General features: G+C 30.8%; 3 protein-coding genes and 1 non-coding gene across 4 annotated transcripts; 1 reads left to right on the plus strand and 3 right to left on the minus strand.

Annotated features, from left to right (window-relative positions):
- The first annotated feature begins 7424 nt into the window (after window positions 1–7424).
- On the plus strand, window positions 7425–11344 carry LOC127259953 (uncharacterized). The gene is made up of 10 exons (XM_051287572.1): window positions 7425–7842; window positions 8649–8734; window positions 9093–9159; window positions 9495–9637; window positions 9755–9803; window positions 10110–10247; window positions 10330–10410; window positions 10484–10660; window positions 10842–10928; window positions 11058–11344. The coding sequence occupies exons 1-10, from the start codon at window positions 7444–7446 to the stop codon at window positions 11118–11120; spliced, it is 1290 nt and encodes a 429-aa protein (XP_051143529.1). The 5' UTR covers window positions 7425–7443; the 3' UTR covers window positions 11121–11344.
- A 247-nt stretch (window positions 11345–11591) lies between these two features.
- Window positions 11592–12440, minus strand: LOC127259954 (uncharacterized). The gene is made up of 2 exons (XM_051287573.1): window positions 11861–12440; window positions 11592–11789 (listed from the first exon to the last, which is right to left on the minus strand). Exon 1 carries the CDS (start codon window positions 12400–12402, stop codon window positions 11902–11904), a length of 501 nt encoding a protein of 166 aa, XP_051143530.1. The 5' UTR covers window positions 12403–12440; the 3' UTR covers window positions 11592–11789; window positions 11861–11901.
- An 87-nt stretch (window positions 12441–12527) lies between these two features.
- TRNAG-GCC (transfer RNA glycine (anticodon GCC)) lies at window positions 12528–12598 on the minus strand. Its single transcript has one exon. It is a non-coding gene; the product is annotated as a tRNA-Gly (tRNA).
- A 1696-nt stretch (window positions 12599–14294) lies between these two features.
- LOC127260120 (UDP-glycosyltransferase 87A2-like) lies at window positions 14295–16890 on the minus strand. Its single transcript, XM_051287797.1, has 2 exons — window positions 16281–16890; window positions 14295–15332 (listed from the first exon to the last, which is right to left on the minus strand). Exons 1-2 carry the CDS (start codon window positions 16765–16767, stop codon window positions 14464–14466), a joined length of 1356 nt encoding a protein of 451 aa, XP_051143754.1. The 5' UTR covers window positions 16768–16890; the 3' UTR covers window positions 14295–14463.
- Between the last annotated feature and the right edge of the window lie 921 nt (window positions 16891–17811).

Below are 17811 nucleotides of genomic sequence, written 5' to 3' on the forward strand. Positions count from 1 at the left end.
AATAAGAATACATCATAACATCTGTATACGAGTGCAGCAAGAATAATCATTACTGTAGTAACCAGCGTATTCAATACATGTCAGCGTGTGTAAAATAAAATAAATATACTCCATAAATGACCAATTTCAAATATCATCTACAGAATAGACATAAATAAATAAATAAATATATAAACAAATGTTTGTGTATGTATATTTGCATTATTCAAATTTATTAGCCATTAAAAGAATTGTTACTTTAATCTTCATCCCTCTTCATCTAATAAATAAATAAATAAAAGGATGTTATTTACTTGTATTTTTTATTTGAATATTCTAAATAAATAAATAAAAGGATGTTACATGTATATAACCAAATTATTCGTACTTTTCCATACTATCCATAATTATTACTCTAACATAATCTTTAAAATTATTCAAAAAGCAAGGATATTGTAGTCATTTACATTCTACTTTATACCCACTTTCAATTAAATACTATTATTCCTTAATTCCCTTGCCAATTCTCAATAAAACACTTCTTTTGGGACGAAGGAAGTATATATATATATATTATTTGCAGTTTGATTTCATTTTTTTTTCTTTTTACGTACATAATATTTAGTAATTACTAAAAAAACTATAATATTATTTTGCTATAACATATCATATATAAATCATGATACAAACCAACATACAAAATTAAAACAAGTAAGCTAACGCAAAACTTCATATAGAAATTACTTGGAGATAAAGAGTTTGATGTAATTTTTTTTTATGTGAATTATGAATAATATCATACTCCATTTGTTAAGGTTACCATTTTTTATTTTCATCTGTCTCAAAACAAGATTACAATTTTCTATTTTAGTAATTGTATTATCTACTTAATATAATAATAAGTACCATTTCAACATACAATATATTACACAAATGTCATTACTTTTATATTATACCATACTAATAGGGATATTTTTATATTTTTTACTATAATCCAATATAATACTAATATTAAAAAATATACGTGCAAAAAGCAAACGCTACCCTTCCAATGGGATAGAGCGAGTATATTGAATTTTTTTTTTTTTGTGAAAGAATAAAATATGTATTATATATTGATAAACTATATATATATATATATATAAATGTGCGTGTAATTATAGGTAATTACAATGAAGAGTTATAAGATGGATGGATTAAAAGAAAATAAAAAGGGCTAGCTAATAAGCTTCTTCGTCATTGTGTGTGTGCTTCCCAACAAACAACTAATCATTACTAATTAATTAATAAAACCCTAAAGTATCAACATTCCTTAAATAAATAAATTATATTAATAATAATGATCAACAAACACACACACACATAACACACCTTTCTCAGAATTGCTTTGCATCTAAACTTAAACATTACACACACACACATATTTATATATATATAACAAATTAAGAAACACAGATCTGTACCTAAATAAATATACATAGGATGTGTTGTTTTTTCAAAATTTTGAGTTTTCTGTGGTTATTTTTTTAATGAAATAGTTATTATAAAATATACTCTCTCCTCTCCGTTCCATATTTATATATTCATTTGCTTTTTGCATGGAGTTTTAGAAATATTAGTATTATATTGGGATAAAATAGAAATATAGGTAAAATAACTAAATTAACCCTATTAGTATTGAATAATATAAAGGTAAAGACATTTGTGTAATATATCGTAAATTGGAATGGTATCTGTAATGTTAGGTAGACGATACAACTACTAAAAAAAATGAAATGAATACTTTGTTATGGGACGAACCAAAATAAAAAAATAGATAGATTATTAAGGGAGGGAGGGAGTATATATATAGATGGATGAGAGCAAGAAGGAACTATAAAGCTCAAGATGGACAGCGCCATTGTATATATACATATATATATATATATATGGATCGATTATGGCGCTATCCCTCCTGAGCTTTACAGATCCTTTACTCCTATTCTTCTTATTCTTCATTCTTCTCTCTCTCTCTCTATATATATAGCTTTCTCTCTCTAATTTCTATCTCTTCTTCCATTCATCTATATATATATATAACACAAAATTAAAGGGTATTTTATCTGATGGCTTTATATATAGATATATATACATATATTTAGAGAGAGAGAGAGAGCAATGGTTGCAATGTGTGTATGTATAGTGTATGTATATGTGAAGACAATATAGAGAGAGAGAGTAGTGGTGGCATGGCATTGTGGGAAAAGGCTGAGGAGAATAGCAATCTATTTATAGCGAGGGATATATTGATGAACAACTGACCTCATATATAGTAATTTATATAATTCTTCCAAGCTCCCGGACTTCCGCCACTTTTTCCTCTCCAGCTAGCTCCGGGACCTCATATAATTAGAGTTAGCAAAAATTTACTCGACTCGACACGACACGACAATTCAATACAACATAATTGGGTTTGAGTCAAATATTTTAACTCGATTATATATACATGTTGACACGAATTTGCGACACGATAATAAACGGGTCGGGTTAATATTGAGACCCTCGAACCCGACACGACAATCCGATTATAATATATTAATATTGATTAATAATTTATTATATGTATAAAATAAATATAATTTAATAATTTGATTGTATATCAATTTAAACTATGTTCAATTTTAAATAATTTAACATAATTCATTGTACACATTATACTCGAGCCAATAAAAACTAATATAAGACGGTAACACGACAAAAAATCATTTAATTTTTTAATACAAAATTTTGATTTAATTATATACAAGGGTCAACACGAATTCGATTCGATAATAAATATATTAAGTTAGGATTGAATATTTAATATATTTAAAGTATCCAATTCGACACAAATCGATCTATGGTCAACTATGCATATAACATTCATAAGGGCTTGTAAACACTCTCGATTAGGATTTGGGGGCGCAGAGCGGCCTGCAGGGGGTTTCAAGGGCAATGCCCCCAACCAAATGATATACGCTAGTTTCACAGTCTATTTTAATTATAATTTAAATAAAAATTAAATATATTTTTAATATTAGTATATAATTATTTTTTTAAAATGGTAAAGAAATCATTTGAAATAGTATTAACAAAAATATAAAAAAATAATTTGAATATTATTTATTAAATAAAAATAATAAAATTATGAATAATTTATTTTTTTACTATAGATAAATTATATATAAATTTAGCGGATAATAAAAAATTTTGACATAATTATCCTAGATCGAGGAAGTATGTTCTTTCACTAAATATAACCTTCAATAACTATTTCAATAAAAATTAAAATTAGACACAAGAAAGTAACAAATCCATATTTGCATTTTTATTTTATTTTATTTTAGTTTCAATTTAAGATTTTTAATAAATAAATAAATAAATATATATATATATATATACATGTATGTATAACATGTGTGTGTATAGGAGGATGAGGAGCAGCAGCTTGTTATTTAAGTCCCACATCTACCTCACGACATGTTTCTTGTCTTCATTATTGTCTTGTCTGCTCTTACCTTTACATGTAAATCATCATCATCCATCTCCATATCTATTTATTTACTCCATCCGTCTTGCTTACCATGTCCATGTTATCGTTTCTGTCCGTCTCACATCTCATGTCACTTTCTTTTTTAAAAAATGATTACCTATCTTAATTTAATTTTAAATTTTCTAATTTAATTTTTTTAAATTTTAATTAAATTAATTAGTTATATCAATTTTAATTTATAATGATTTATATTATAGGTTCATTATTTTCACTAATATATTTTTAATTATCTACTAATTATATTTATCCTAAATTCTTGTGTCTACAGTGACCAAGACACCCAATATGGAATGGAGATAATATTATTTATTATTAGAATAAATATATATATATACATATATATATATATACATCATTTTTCACAATTTTATACTTTCAAAATACAACAAAATGTCTAAGCACTATCAAACGAGATTGTCATTTAAAAAATTCACACATATTTTTTTTTCGACCATTATACTATTCATTTTTCAAAAAAATATCACATCAAATACATTTTTATTCACAAAACATCAAATCAAATACTTCATGAATAGTTTCATTTTTCATTTTCGTCCATCCAAAAACAATGATACAATTTCATAATTTAGTAATTGTACTACTTACCTAACATAATAAATATTCTTTCAACTTACAATATATTATACAAATGCCACCACCTTTATATTACACAATACTAATAAGAGTATTTTGTCTTTTTTTACTACAACCTAATATAATACTAATATTAAAAAATTTACACGAAAAAACAAATATTACTATTTATATGTGAAGAAGGGAGTACTAATTTTTTACTTTTTCTAAACTTTCAAAATTTAAAGAACTCCCAAAAATCTCTATCTAAACAAATCATTGTACTGTGATTTTACTCAAATCTAATATACAGTTCAAGAATTGTTAATTGGAAGTTTAATATTCAATTCGTAATAAATATATTTTATTTATTAGTTGTAAAATATAATATCAAAATACTATTTAAATTTAAATTGAAATAAAAAAAATTAAAATCCAAATGTAAATCGCAAATCAAACATACCCTTCGTAAATCATCTTCCAAAGTTTTGATTAATTTGTTTCAATTTGTTGTCGATTAATCATTGGACACTTGTTGCACAAGGCACCTCCTTACCCATGCAAATAATCATTGGCCCAACAATATAATAATAATAATACTTCATCCATTTGCTTTTTTACGTAATTTTAAAAATATTAATATTATATTAAAATATAAGTATAAATAAAATATAAATGACCAAAATAATCTTATTAGTATGTATGATATAAATGTAATGACATTTGTATAATATATTGTAAGTTGTAAGAGTATTTGTAATATTACGTAGATAATACAGTTAATAAAAAAGAAAATGGATACTTTGTTATGAGACGGACTAAAATGGAAAAATAGATACTTTGTTATAATTTTAAATACTATAATATACTCCTCTCTCCTACCGGAATTGAACAATTTGATTAGGAATACGATATTTAAAGTAAGGGTGTTTAATTAGTTAATAATAATTAGTTATGATATTATTATATTATTTTTTTTATATAATTAATAATATTTATATTTTTAAAGTAAATTTAATATATGATTAAAAAAATTAAAATATATGTTTAAATATTTAAAAATATATGCAATATGAATATCATTTTGTAGAGAATAAAATTTTCTATAATACAAATAAATAATTAACATAAATCAATTTTATAAAACAACGTGTAGTTTTAAAAATAGATAAAAATATTTATTTTTTTGAGGAAAGAGAAAGGTAAAAATAAAGGGGTTCTGAGTCAATCATAAGCCATTTATAATGTTGTATATTATGTAGTTAATTAAGTTTTATATTTGTTAAATATGTTTTGATTTAATAATTTTTACCAAAAATATAAATGTATCAATTGTTACGAGACAGACATAAATAAAAATAGTGTCAATTATAGTGGGACGAATGTAGTATATATATGTGGATTTTAGTCCACTTCATTTTAAATTTAAATTTAAATAAAATGAAAATAAGACTTTTGCTTAAGATGTAACCAATAGGCTGTCAAGTAATTATGGAAAAGCATACCATAATTGGCAAGCATGGAAGTTGTTAAATTATCCTTACCTATTAATATGTAACATCAACCTACCTACCTATTTATTTAATTAATTCATTTAAATTGATTTATTTAATTAATAATACATATACAAAATACAAAATGTTGCCGACATTGATATTACAACACAAAGAATGATGAGACTAGCGTATCCCCGCCATTCCCTTGTTATTATTGATTTTAGAGAAAACTGTGTTTTTTAGTCTCGTAACTCGACCTCTTTATCATTTTAATCTCGTAAGTGGAGTCTGTCGCAAACTAGTCCTATAAGTGAAAAATTTTAGCTGTTTTAGTCCTCCGGCGCCGGAGACGCCTGTGTGGCTCGTGTCCGCCAGGTGTCCTGCCAGGTCAGCTACACCTAGCGGACACGTGGATTTATTTTATTTTATTTTTCATTTTTTTAATTGGATCAAATAAAAAAATAAAAAAATACAAATAAAATTAAAAATAAATTTTAAAAAAATTAAAAAAATTCACGTGTCCGCCAAGTGTCGCTGACCTGGCGGACACGTCACCTCCGGCGAGCCACGCGGATGTCTCCGGCGCCAGAGGACTAAAACAGCGAAAATTTTTCACTTATGGGACTAGTTTGCGACAGCTCCACTTACGAGACTAAAGAATAAGGAGATCCAATTACGGGACTAAAAAAACAGTTTACCCTTGATTTTATTATGAATATGTTCACCCAAAAAATTTTTTATAGACTCAATTCACAATGAATATTACTCCCTCCGTAGTCCAATTGTGTGTTCATTTGACCGGGTATGGATTCTAAGAAAAATATGTAAAAATAGAAATTTTTATTTTTATTTTTATTTTTGCAAAAAAAAAAGTGGTATTTTTTTATTAAAAAATGAAACGAGAATATATTTGGATGACAACAAAAAAAAGTGAGAATAAATTTGAATGACGAAGGGAGTATTAAAAAAAATAATATATATATATAAATACGCATAATTATATAAACTACAGTATATTATATGCTTTATTAATTTATAAAAATTTAATAATTCAAAAGAAAATAATATTATTTATATTATCGATACGATTTTTCGTATTTAATACTCCCTCCAAGTATTATTTTTTCATTTTATGTCGTCCTATAACAAAATATTCATTTCCTTTTTAGTAACTGTACTGTCTACCTAACATTACAAATACCCTTACAATTTACAATATGGACTATTACACAAATGTCATTACCTTTATATCACACATACTAATAAGGTTATTTTAGTCGTTTCTACTTTATTCATACTACATCCAAATATAATACTAATATTTCTAAAATTATATACAAAAAACATATATTTAGTTATAAGACGGAGGGAGAATATAAAAAATACAAAGCAAACATACAAATTTTAAAATATTCTAATCAACGAATCAAATATATTTATTCTTGTGTCCATTAATATGCTAAATAATTTTTTTTTTACTAAAAAATAGTTTATTTTATAACTATAATTTACATTGTTATTGCTACATGATGCTGAGTGCACGTGAAATATAAATGAATGTTTATGTTAAGATGTCTTGTAAAAGATGTTATGTGGTGTGGAGGTGGATAGCTATATTTGATATATATTTGTTAAGTATGGATTAATAAATTTATTAAATATATAAATGTATTTTTAGGATATTTCATCTAATAAATAAATACATAAACAATTTGAGAAATAGTGGAAAAAATAATTGCATAGAGTATAGGGGTATTAAATATGATATCCTTATGGTCGAGGGACTAAATTAAAAATCCCCACCCTCGTGGATGGATTGCGGAAATGCGGAAGATCATAGCCGTTGGCCGGGCGACATTTCTGAAGCCAAATTCTTCGAATTCTCCGCCAAACCCTTTCTTAATCACTGCATGCATTTCTTCTCACTTCGCTCTCGATCGCGTTAGTTTCAATCGATTTGCCAAATTTTCATCTCTGTGCGCAGCAATGGCTTCCGCAATCTCGCTTCCTTCGATTTCTCTGAGCAAAGGCGTTTTCGGCGCATCCGAATCCGTCAGGAGCTCCGGCTGTTTGTTTAAAAATGAGATGCGGAGGGTTTCACGGTGTCATTGGGAGAAATCGAGGTTTTGCATGAGCGTGGCAGTCGGATCGGAGGCGGCTGTTGTCGACGACTCGTTGTTTAAGGACTACAAGCCTTCAACAGCTTTCCTCTTCCCCGGCCAGGTGAGATTTGAATTAGGTTTTTTTTTTTATACATTGAGTTATTTTGGTAATGCTTGGATACAGCTGAGTCGTTGGGTATGATTGGTGAATAATGGTTCTGTGTAGTTATCTTGCTAATTATTGCATAAGTTTTGAAGGATTGGCGTTACTGCTGTGCTTATTGACAGCTCAATGTAAGCTCAACAGAATCTGTTTACTTTTCCAATAGAATGAATGTTGGTTTCCAATTTGAAATTATTATTTTCTAGGCGTAGATAGTTAAACATCTCTTTCAATTTGCTTGAATTGCCTGAATTAGTACCTAGGTAGGTTCTAAATGGAACGGAATCTCCTTTGCTTGGTTTGGATTGATTGTTTTGTTATACTATATTGAAACTTTCGACTTAAAATCTCATCGATCTCTTGCAGGAAGGATCTGCAACTTTATAACTTAAACCACCTTAATCTATCAAAAATCAACTAAAAAAAATCAATTGGTTTCATTTTGTCAATGAGGGTATATACTTTTCTGTTTGTCTTCTTTTTTTCCAAAGTGGATGATAAGCCTTGGACCATATTAGGAATTTTTTTACTGATTGTTATGAATGAGTTAAGTCCAAGGCTCCAAAAATTACTTTCACACGTGCTTTGTCGGTTGATGGAGTTTGAAACTGTTGCTTGATGAGTCCAGCTAAGTAGGCACATCTTTGGTATTTTGTGATGAGTTTGAATTTAGAAGTGGCAACTAGAGATCTGTGTCGATTTGTGTTACTGATTGTAGGACTCATTTTGTCATGATTAGTGATATGTTTCTTTCAACTTTAAAGGGTGCACAAGCTGTTGGAATGGGAGTGGAGGCTCAAAAAGTGCCTGCTGCTGCTGAATTGTACAGGAGGGCTAATGAAATTTTGGGGTAGATTTAACACCACACTATAGTATTTTGCTTTTGTGATACTCAAATTTGAACTTTTTAACTTTTTCTCAACTGGCTTTATATACGTGCAATTTATAACAGTTTATAATAATGTGTTTCTCGCTGGAGTAATGAAAATATATGTAAATTGAAATTTATTGGGTAAATGATAATGTCAAAGATTTGCAACTAAAAGCACTTCTATATGTTCTGCAAAAATTACAGAAGCAGAAATTCTTGTTAAGTGTACACAGTCTTCAAGGGAAATAATAGACAAAGTTTGGCATTGTAACTTGTTATCACGGCTACATTGATTATATACCAAATATACTTTTCTTCTTTTGTGTATGTCATCTAGGTTCGACCTTTTGGATATTTGCATTAATGGACCAAAAGAGAAGCTTGACTCCACTGTCCTAAGCCAGGTACTTATCCTTGTTATAAGTTGCAAAGTTTCCCCCTACTAAGTGGTAATAAAAATCTTATTATGCGACAAACATATGTCATCACTCAATAAGGGAAAGCAACTCTAATTTTCTAATGCGTCTTTATTTCCATAGCACAGTTGCGGTAGTTTTTAGTAGTTGCGGTACTTTTTTCCCTGAAAGAACATGTATTCTATACATTTGATGCAATGAAAGCACGAATGCACAAGTTACAATATAAACCCATTCATACAGTAGGCTAAAGTAGTAAGATCATTCGTTCTTGAGAGAAACTGGTAGTTGAACTAACCTGTTCTATGGATCCATTTTCTCAGCCGGCTATCTATGTAACAAGCTTAGCTGCAGTTGAGGTGCTCAGAGCTCGTGAAGGGGGTCAGCAAATAATTGATTCTGTGGATGTGACATGTGGTCTAAGCTTGGGAGAATACACAGCTCTTGCATTTGCAGAAGCTTTCAGGTGACTATGTTAGGATCGAATGCTATAATGCTATTAAATCATCCGAGCAACATGAAATAGCTATTGTAGTAGCATCTCCAACATGTTGTTTCTGATGGATTCTGCTTCATCATGCAGCTTTGAGGATGGGCTGAAGCTGGTTAAATTGAGGGGTGAAGCAATGCAGGTATGAGTTATGATTTGCTAATTCCCGTTCCATGTTGAACCAGTCTGTGTAGGAACCTGACTTGTAAAATATATATATACAAGAAAAGAAACAGAACAAGTGTTTTGGTCTGATTTTGGAGACAGTAGAAAACATATGCAAATATGTTTTACATAGAATTATTCTAAATGTTAAAAGCTATAAAGAACTGGAGCTAGAGTCGATGCTTTTGGGACTGTAGCCATTGTCCTAATTGGTTATATGGATTTAAATTCATTGTCTTGGTACTTCTTGAATTACAACTTGTTCGATCTCTGCTATCGACAGGAAGCTTCTGATGCTGCTCAAAGCGCCATGGTTAGTATTATCGGTCTAGACTCTGCCAAGGTGCAAGAGCTTTGTGACGCTGCCAATGCAGATGTAGATGAAGGCAACAAGGTTCAAATTGCAAATTTCTTGTGTACGGTGAGCTCACTACTTCCATATCTGATATCTAGTATTCAACGCTCGAATATTTGTCCTGACTCCCGAGCCCTTTCCTTCACAGGGGAACTATGCAGTGTCTGGAGGCCTTAAAGGAATTGAGTCAGTTGAAGCAAAAGCAAAATCATTCAAAGCCCGAATGACAGTAAATCTGATTCCCTGTCACGATACATTTCCTATATCACAAACTGGAATTTAACGGCATACTCCATGCCCAGGTTCGGTTAGCTGTAGCTGGTGCTTTCCATACAAGTTTTATGGAACCAGCTGTTTCAAGACTGGAAGCTGCTTTAGCATCAACGGCAATCAGAACACCAAGAATACCAGTTATATCCAATGTAGATGCAGAGCCACATGCTGATCCGAGCACCATAAAAAAGATACTTGCTAGACAGGTAAGCATATTGATCTCAAAATTCAGTCGTTTCCAGTTGAGTCAGTGAAATTGGTTTCGAACTCAAAAAATGTTTGGCCTCATCTCCATGAGCCGGTCGAGCTCTAGCCAAATTCAAGCCTTGCTGATTTAGCTCGATCCTAAGCACAATACACACTTCATCTGTGCATTTATGATTTCAGGTGACTTCGCCCGTACAATGGGAGACTACAGTAAAGACATTGTTATCAAGAGGATTGAAGAAAAGTTATGAATTGGGACCTGGAAAGGTATGTATAATTAATCTCACAAATCGAAAACATCCCGACACACACACACATGTAACGAAATGCTAAAAGACAGTTAGTTCAATCTCTGGTATACCGAGCTATTTTCATCGGACGATGTTTTCTGAATAGGTCATAGCCGGGATCGTGAAGAGGATGGACAAAGGTGCCGACATTGAGAACATTGGAGCCTAAAACTTTCGGAAGGTGCGCCCTCTTTCTATCCAAATCCTTTCAATAAAAAAGGCTTGTGGAAAGTAGTAGAGTATTTATCTATTGAGTGTAACTTACAAGTTTCAGCATGAGGAATTTAGGATCACTGAAGTTTCTACTACATCATTGTTTTTGAGACTTGAATTTTATCGTATAACTACTTCCATTTACCAAAAGTTTGTGATGAATAAATTCTTCTTGGCCTTTGTGGTGTTGTTACTTTTGATTTGAGGTTATTAAATTGAAATTGGTAATTTTCTTGCTGGTGCCATGATATGATAAATGTGACTTGTCTTGTCCATCCACTTTGAATTTAAACCAGAACACATTTCGAAGAGAACTATGGCTCAAAATTACTCAAAATTCAATATTATAAAATGAAAAAAAAAAAGAAAAAAGAAACACCCATAGAACATACCTAAGCTGCTAAATAAGTTGAACGAGCTTTGAGTATTAGTTGTTCAAGTTCAATTCAAACTTGGTAACAATACAAATTCAGCTCAGATGGTTAAGAATTCAAACCAAAATAGTAACTTGAGCTTGGCTCGGCTCAAATTGAATTTGACTAGATCACAAGCTCGATTCGTTTAACAACTCTAACCGGAACACAACCTTATTCAACCTTATTCATATGAAATGAAAAGATTATTCCTGCAAAAGAATAAGTATTAGATCATATATATATATATATATATAATTGAATTTGGAGACAGATTTTATACCTATGATCTGAGTGAGGCATTTTCTATGATATTCAAATCTATCAGTTATCCACGGCGGCGGAAGGCTCCGTCCTCAGCCGCCGGAGCCGATCGCGCCACTCGCCCTCCGGCACCTGCCTCGCCCAATCCGGCGCTCCGCCGGAGAACGAGACACCGCGCATCGCCTCCATCACTCTCACGGCGGCCTCCGCCGGCAGCGGAGCGGCGCGCCGCATCTCGTCCTCTCTGAACGCCCGCTCGATCGCCATCTCCGATTCGATCGCCTCCGCCGCGGCTTCTTCTTCCGCTTCGTTGTCGTCGCTGCGCAGATCGAGCGGCGACAATCCGTTCTCCATCCATCCGTTGGGTAGCAGCTGGTGGTGGAAATTAGGGTTTAGATCTCCATTGGAGAGATCTTCTGCTTCTCCTTCTCCTTCTTCGTCATCATCTCCGATTTCGACATTGGATATCGGCTGGTAATATTCCGGTGAGTCGTCGGAACTCGCGTCGGAATCGCTTCCGTAGGCGCCGTTGTACACCGCAGCGTCTGCAACCGCATTCATTTTTATTTTTTATTTTTATCTGCTCCGATTTTCACAAATCACGCTTTTTATACCTAACCCCCTCAAAAATACCTATTGTGCAATAAGAAATAAAAATAAAATAAGGAATTGAGCGCAAAAGGGATTGCACCAGCCGGGAATCGAACCCGGGTCTGTACCGTGGCAGGGTACTTTTCTACCACTAGACCACTGGTGCTAATATAATAATTCATAAATACATAAATATTTATAACATATTAATTTATATATTTGTGGGCTTAATTTTATTTGTTTAAATAAATTAATTTATAAACTATGTCAACAAAATAAGCTTCGACGAGTACGCAAAGAATGTTCTGGTGAAATGATCAATAAGGTCATAATTTCAAATCTAGCTAAATGATAGCGGTTGCATACGTTATTAAAAAGTAATAATAAATAAATATATATATATATAATTTAGTAAAGATATAAATTTAAATTCACATGTTAAAAATTGACACATTACTTATCTGATACTTAGATGACATTTTCAACAAAAATGAATTAAATACAAAATTATATTTAATCATAGAATACTAAAAATACATTTATCCATCAAAATTCATATATTTATACAAAACGGTAGTGTGTTTATTCATATTTATGTCTTTTGATTTCTTTTTTATAGGTAAAATTAAGTATCAAATGAAATGCTTTGAAAATTTAATACAACATTTCATTATAAAAATAACATACTAAGATAATGGACATAAGATCACCTGTCCGGAGGCTTTATATGTAGTCCCTGTCCATCCTATGGGAGGGTCACCCATATCAATGTCTTTTTATTTAATTTTAAATAAAAATTTTTATTTTGCATTTTAATCCCTCGTCATTTTTTCTCTTGCCGGTTTTTTTTTTTTTTTTTTTTCTCTGTGATATTCTATTTCACATTATTAAGTTTACTTCTCATTCAATATTTATCATCGATTTCACCAGCAATTCACACTCGGTGGTTCTTGTATTTATATTTACTTTTTCCGGAGCTCTCGAATTTCATGGTCGTTCCAGCCTTTTTTTTTTTTTTTTAATCTTCAAATACTCGGTCATCGTCTGTGTATTGTATGTGATCAGAAAGCATATATTCCGACAAATTTATTTCTTTTTCTCTTGTGTTTTTTATTGCTTCAGCCTCTATTATTATTATTTTTTTTTACTGCCGTTGTTTATTTATTATAGTTGAAAGCATGTCTATAATCACTCAAAGAAAGAAAAATACTAAATATTTGTTGTTGTAGAAACACATGTATATAATTTTTATATTTTATAAAATCTAAAGAACTTATTATATGAATTATTTTGAGTTTTTATATCAATTGAGAATCAATACTAAACCCACAACATCAAAGTTTAGCACAAGATCAACAAAATCTAAAAGCTCTAAATCGACAAAATGAAAACCCTTTCGAAATTGAAAAATCCAAAACACGTATTTAAATTAGAACCAAGAACAACGAATCCTAAACCCTAAAGCAAAAAAATCAAACATAAATTGCAAATAATCTCAAAATTTTATTGAATTTTAAATTTTCCAAAAACTAACGATTAAGACCGCACGACGACGACAGAAAAGTGGGTTGGGCACAGCAACGACGAAAGACGGACTGAAGAGACGACCGCGACGATTTCTGATTTCTTAATCGATTTCATTTGAGAGTGAATAACGTTTAATCATTATTGACTCTGTGTGAATCCCAAATTGTTCAAAGTGTAATTTTTAAAAATTTATGAATTTTAAAATAAAAAAATAATAATAATAAAATTGTCATGTGTCCCTCCCCTTCCCATAGGATGGACAGGAGGAGCGACAGAAAAGCCCTCCGGAGAAGTGATCCATGCCAAGATAATGTAAATATATATGAAAACAATCGAGTATAATTTTTTACTTTTATTAGTAGCATTATTAGTACTTTTCATCAGGCACTATCCATCAAACATGATTATTCAAACAAACCCACAAAATCAATAAAATCATTCAACAACATACATTCAAATCCAAAGACAAATAATATACTAATATCAAAATATTAACTTTCAATACTATTCACATATATCTTCGATGAACCCCAAAAGATCTAAACTCGACGATCCATCATCCTCACTCGCAACCCTACAAATATCCCTAATCTCTTCCGCTCGTCTCTTTCTCTCATTCGCTTCCCTCGTCTCCGACCTCATAACCTCAACCACAATCCTCGCAATCTCTTTTCTACTAACCAACCCATAATTACGATCTCCCATTACTCTCACCCCGACCCCCCAATCCTCAACGATCATCTTACTATTCGTAACTTGATCCCAAAATATCGGAAATGTGAGCATCGGGAGCCCTGCAAACGCCCCTTCTTTCGTCGAATTCCACCCACAGTGCGACCAGAAACCCCCAACCGAACTGTGGCACAACACCCTCAACTGATCGCACCACGGCACCACAATCCCGTTACTATTCCCGATCGCCGCCAAATCCTCCCCCCGACCGACCCACATAAACCTTACGCCGCTATCCCGCACCCCCGCTACGATCTCGTCGAGCTGCGCGCTCGATACCGAGAGGAAACTTCCCTGCGAAATGTACAATACGGAGCCGAGTGGCTGAGCGTCCAGCCATTGCATGTACCCGGGCCTCGCCTCGTCGTCGTCGTCATCGTCGTAGAATTGAGGTATGGAAAGGCCGATGGAATAGAGTTTGGTAGGTAAAGATTGTTTTAGGAAATCAAGAACTTGAGATTCCAATTGGTGGATAGAGGTGAAGAGAAGAAATTGGGAATTGGAAGCTGCCAATTTAATGGCTTCTAAGGCTATAGGTAAAACTTCTTTGCCTTTGCCATGAAAGGGTGTGGGAAGGTCGCCTATTCTTATTGAAGAGATTCCCGGAATATACTCTATTACTTCATCTTTTGCCCCTTCATCTACAATTAAACATCACTTTCCAATAATAATAATAAATAAAAAAAAAACATACCTTTAAATAGTTATATTTTTGTAAAATATTATATTTACAGGTCTCATTTATTTTTTCAATGTGTTGATCTTTAAATATTAATTATTATATCAAAATATTTTTATTAGTATCTTGTAATACTGATATAAGGAATTACACAAAAAGTTAAATGTGACAGGCAGACGGATATAGTATCAAATATTCCATCCCATTTTAAATACACTTAACAAATACTTCATTCGTCCACAAACTAATGTCATAGTAGTATTTTTATATTTTGAACATCCAATAATTATTGTTCTATTTTTTTTTTTAAACAAAATTTTTATTTTTTTACCATTAGTTCATTTACTTACTTTTAATCTCTAGTTTACCATAAAAAATCAATTTGTTAATTCATTAGAGAAAACAATTACTTGAAAAAAATTGTATAAATATACTTTATAACAATATAAATTGAATAAAAAAATATAAATTAATTTAATTAAATTTGTATTCGCTCAAAACCCCTTTATTTAAATTTATTCTCAAATAACAAATAATTTTATATACTTTTTAAACTCTCTATTTTTTACTATATAAAACTAATTTATTTAATTGAAATATAATGTAAAAAATATTTAAAATACCAATAAATTTACTTACATAAAAAATAAAAAATAAATATTTTAATTTATTATTGATAACTTACCGAGAGAAGGAACAAAGGGAGCATTAAATCTTTTTACTATTATTCTATTCTTTAATTTTTATTTTGTTTTTCTTAAAGTTGGATAAAATATATTTATGATCTCTTTTATTCATTTTAGTCTCTATATTTTTAAATTATAATTTCTTATCTATTCAAAAAATTACTTACCATAAATATCACTAGTGTTCTAAATTTCATAAAAACAAGTAAAATAAGATACCGAACCTGGTGAGCCGGAAAGGAAATGCCCGTTTTGAACAATGAGATCGAAGTGATGAAAGATGGAGAAGACAGTAGCAGACATTGTGAAAAACGACGCCACCGGAATATTCCTCCGATTTCCCACCGCCACCGCCCAGCTCAAGTACGTATCGTAGACAATCACCTTTGGCTTCGGCGGCGGGAGTCGGTCGAGGAGCCGCTCGACCGGCGCTTCCATTTTGGTGCGAACGGCAGTTATGAAGCCGGCGAAGTCCTTGGCTCGGCCGATCTCGGAGGGAATCACGTTCGGAATTGTGTGGAAACTCAAGCTCCGATGCGGCGGCGGCGGGAGGAAGCCGAGCCACTCCTCCGTGACGATGAAGGAGACGACGATTTCCGGTCGCTTCTTCAGGATTTGGCGGCAGAGGTTGAGCATAGGGTTGATGTGGCCGCGGCCGGGGTACGGTATCGCCACCACGTGGCAGCAGCCTTTCATTAATGGATCGGACATCCGGCGAGCGGCGGCGGCGGCGGAGGAGGAGGAGGAGGAGGTGGAGTTATCCCTAGGGTTTCGGCGGCCGGCGGTATAATTGTGGTGCAGTTTGGTATCCGGTGGTGCGCAAATGTGCGTACTTATCTTGTCCTCTGACCTCTCACGTGCTTCGATATATACCGTCAAAATGTGGAACGTGATTGGTCGGGTTTCCTTTGCCCAAAATTTTATTTTTATTATTTGAATTATGTGTGAAGATTTTATTATTATTTTTTTATATTAATTAAAATAAATTAGTATTCTTTCCATCTACAAACTAAATTATATTTTAATATTTAAAATATTCAATAATTACTATTATATATATATTGAATTTATTTTTTTACTTTTAACTTTTTATATTTTTTTATATATAAAATAAAGGAACAAATTTGTTATTTAATAAAAAAAAAATTAATTTCTTTTAAAAAATACATATAAATATCAATTATTATATTAAAAATAAACGAAAGAAATATTATTTTATAAATATATAGTGTAATAAATAATATTACGATATAACTATTCAAAATATTTTATTTATATTTTTTTTTACTGAATAAAGTTTATTATTTATATTTAAAATTCTCTATTTTAAAGCTAAATATATTTAAAGTTAAATATACATTTTAATTTTTTTAATAATATATATTAATTTATATTTTTAAAATATCACTAATACTATTTATATAAAAGAATAAAATAATATTATAATTGATTATTAATAATTTATTAATTTACACTATTTAAATAATAATGTCTCTAGCTATAAGGATTATCTTTTACCGGATAAAAATGTAATACATATTACATAAATATATTTTTATATATACAATAAATTGATGATAAAAATTTTAATGCAATCAAATAATTATAATATACAATTGTATAAAAAATTATGATCATTTAATATGGTAGTATTAATATTTTACCAGTAGTAATATATGTTTTAAATATATATATATATATATATAAAATAGATGAGAACCAATATTTTACAAATATAGGAATATGTTCTTTTTG

Source organism: Andrographis paniculata, unplaced genomic scaffold, assembly GCF_009805555.1.
Source record: "Andrographis paniculata isolate CXL003 unplaced genomic scaffold, ASM980555v1 Contig60END, whole genome shotgun sequence".
Lineage (NCBI taxonomy): Eukaryota > Viridiplantae > Streptophyta > Magnoliopsida > Lamiales > Acanthaceae > Andrographis > Andrographis paniculata.

Coding starts and splice junctions, on each gene's coding strand:
- LOC127259953 (XM_051287572.1), top strand. CDS start 7,444: ATGCGGAAGATCATAGCCGTTGGCCGGGCGACATTTCTGAAGCCAAAT. Junction 8,735..9,092: donor AGGGCTAATGAAATTTTGGG/GTAGATTTAACA, acceptor TATGTCATCTAG/GTTCGACCTTTTGGATATTT. Junction 10,411..10,483: donor CATTCAAAGCCCGAATGACA/GTAAATCTGATT, acceptor CTCCATGCCCAG/GTTCGGTTAGCTGTAGCTGG.
- LOC127259954 (XM_051287573.1), bottom strand. CDS start 12,402: ATGAATGCGGTTGCAGACGCTGCGGTGTACAACGGCGCCTACGGAAGC.
- LOC127260120 (XM_051287797.1), bottom strand. CDS start 16,767: ATGTCCGATCCATTAATGAAAGGCTGCTGCCACGTGGTGGCGATACCG. Junction 15,333..16,280: donor TTTCCTTTCCGGCTCACCAG/GTTCGGTATCTT, acceptor GTTTAATTGTAG/ATGAAGGGGCAAAAGATGAA.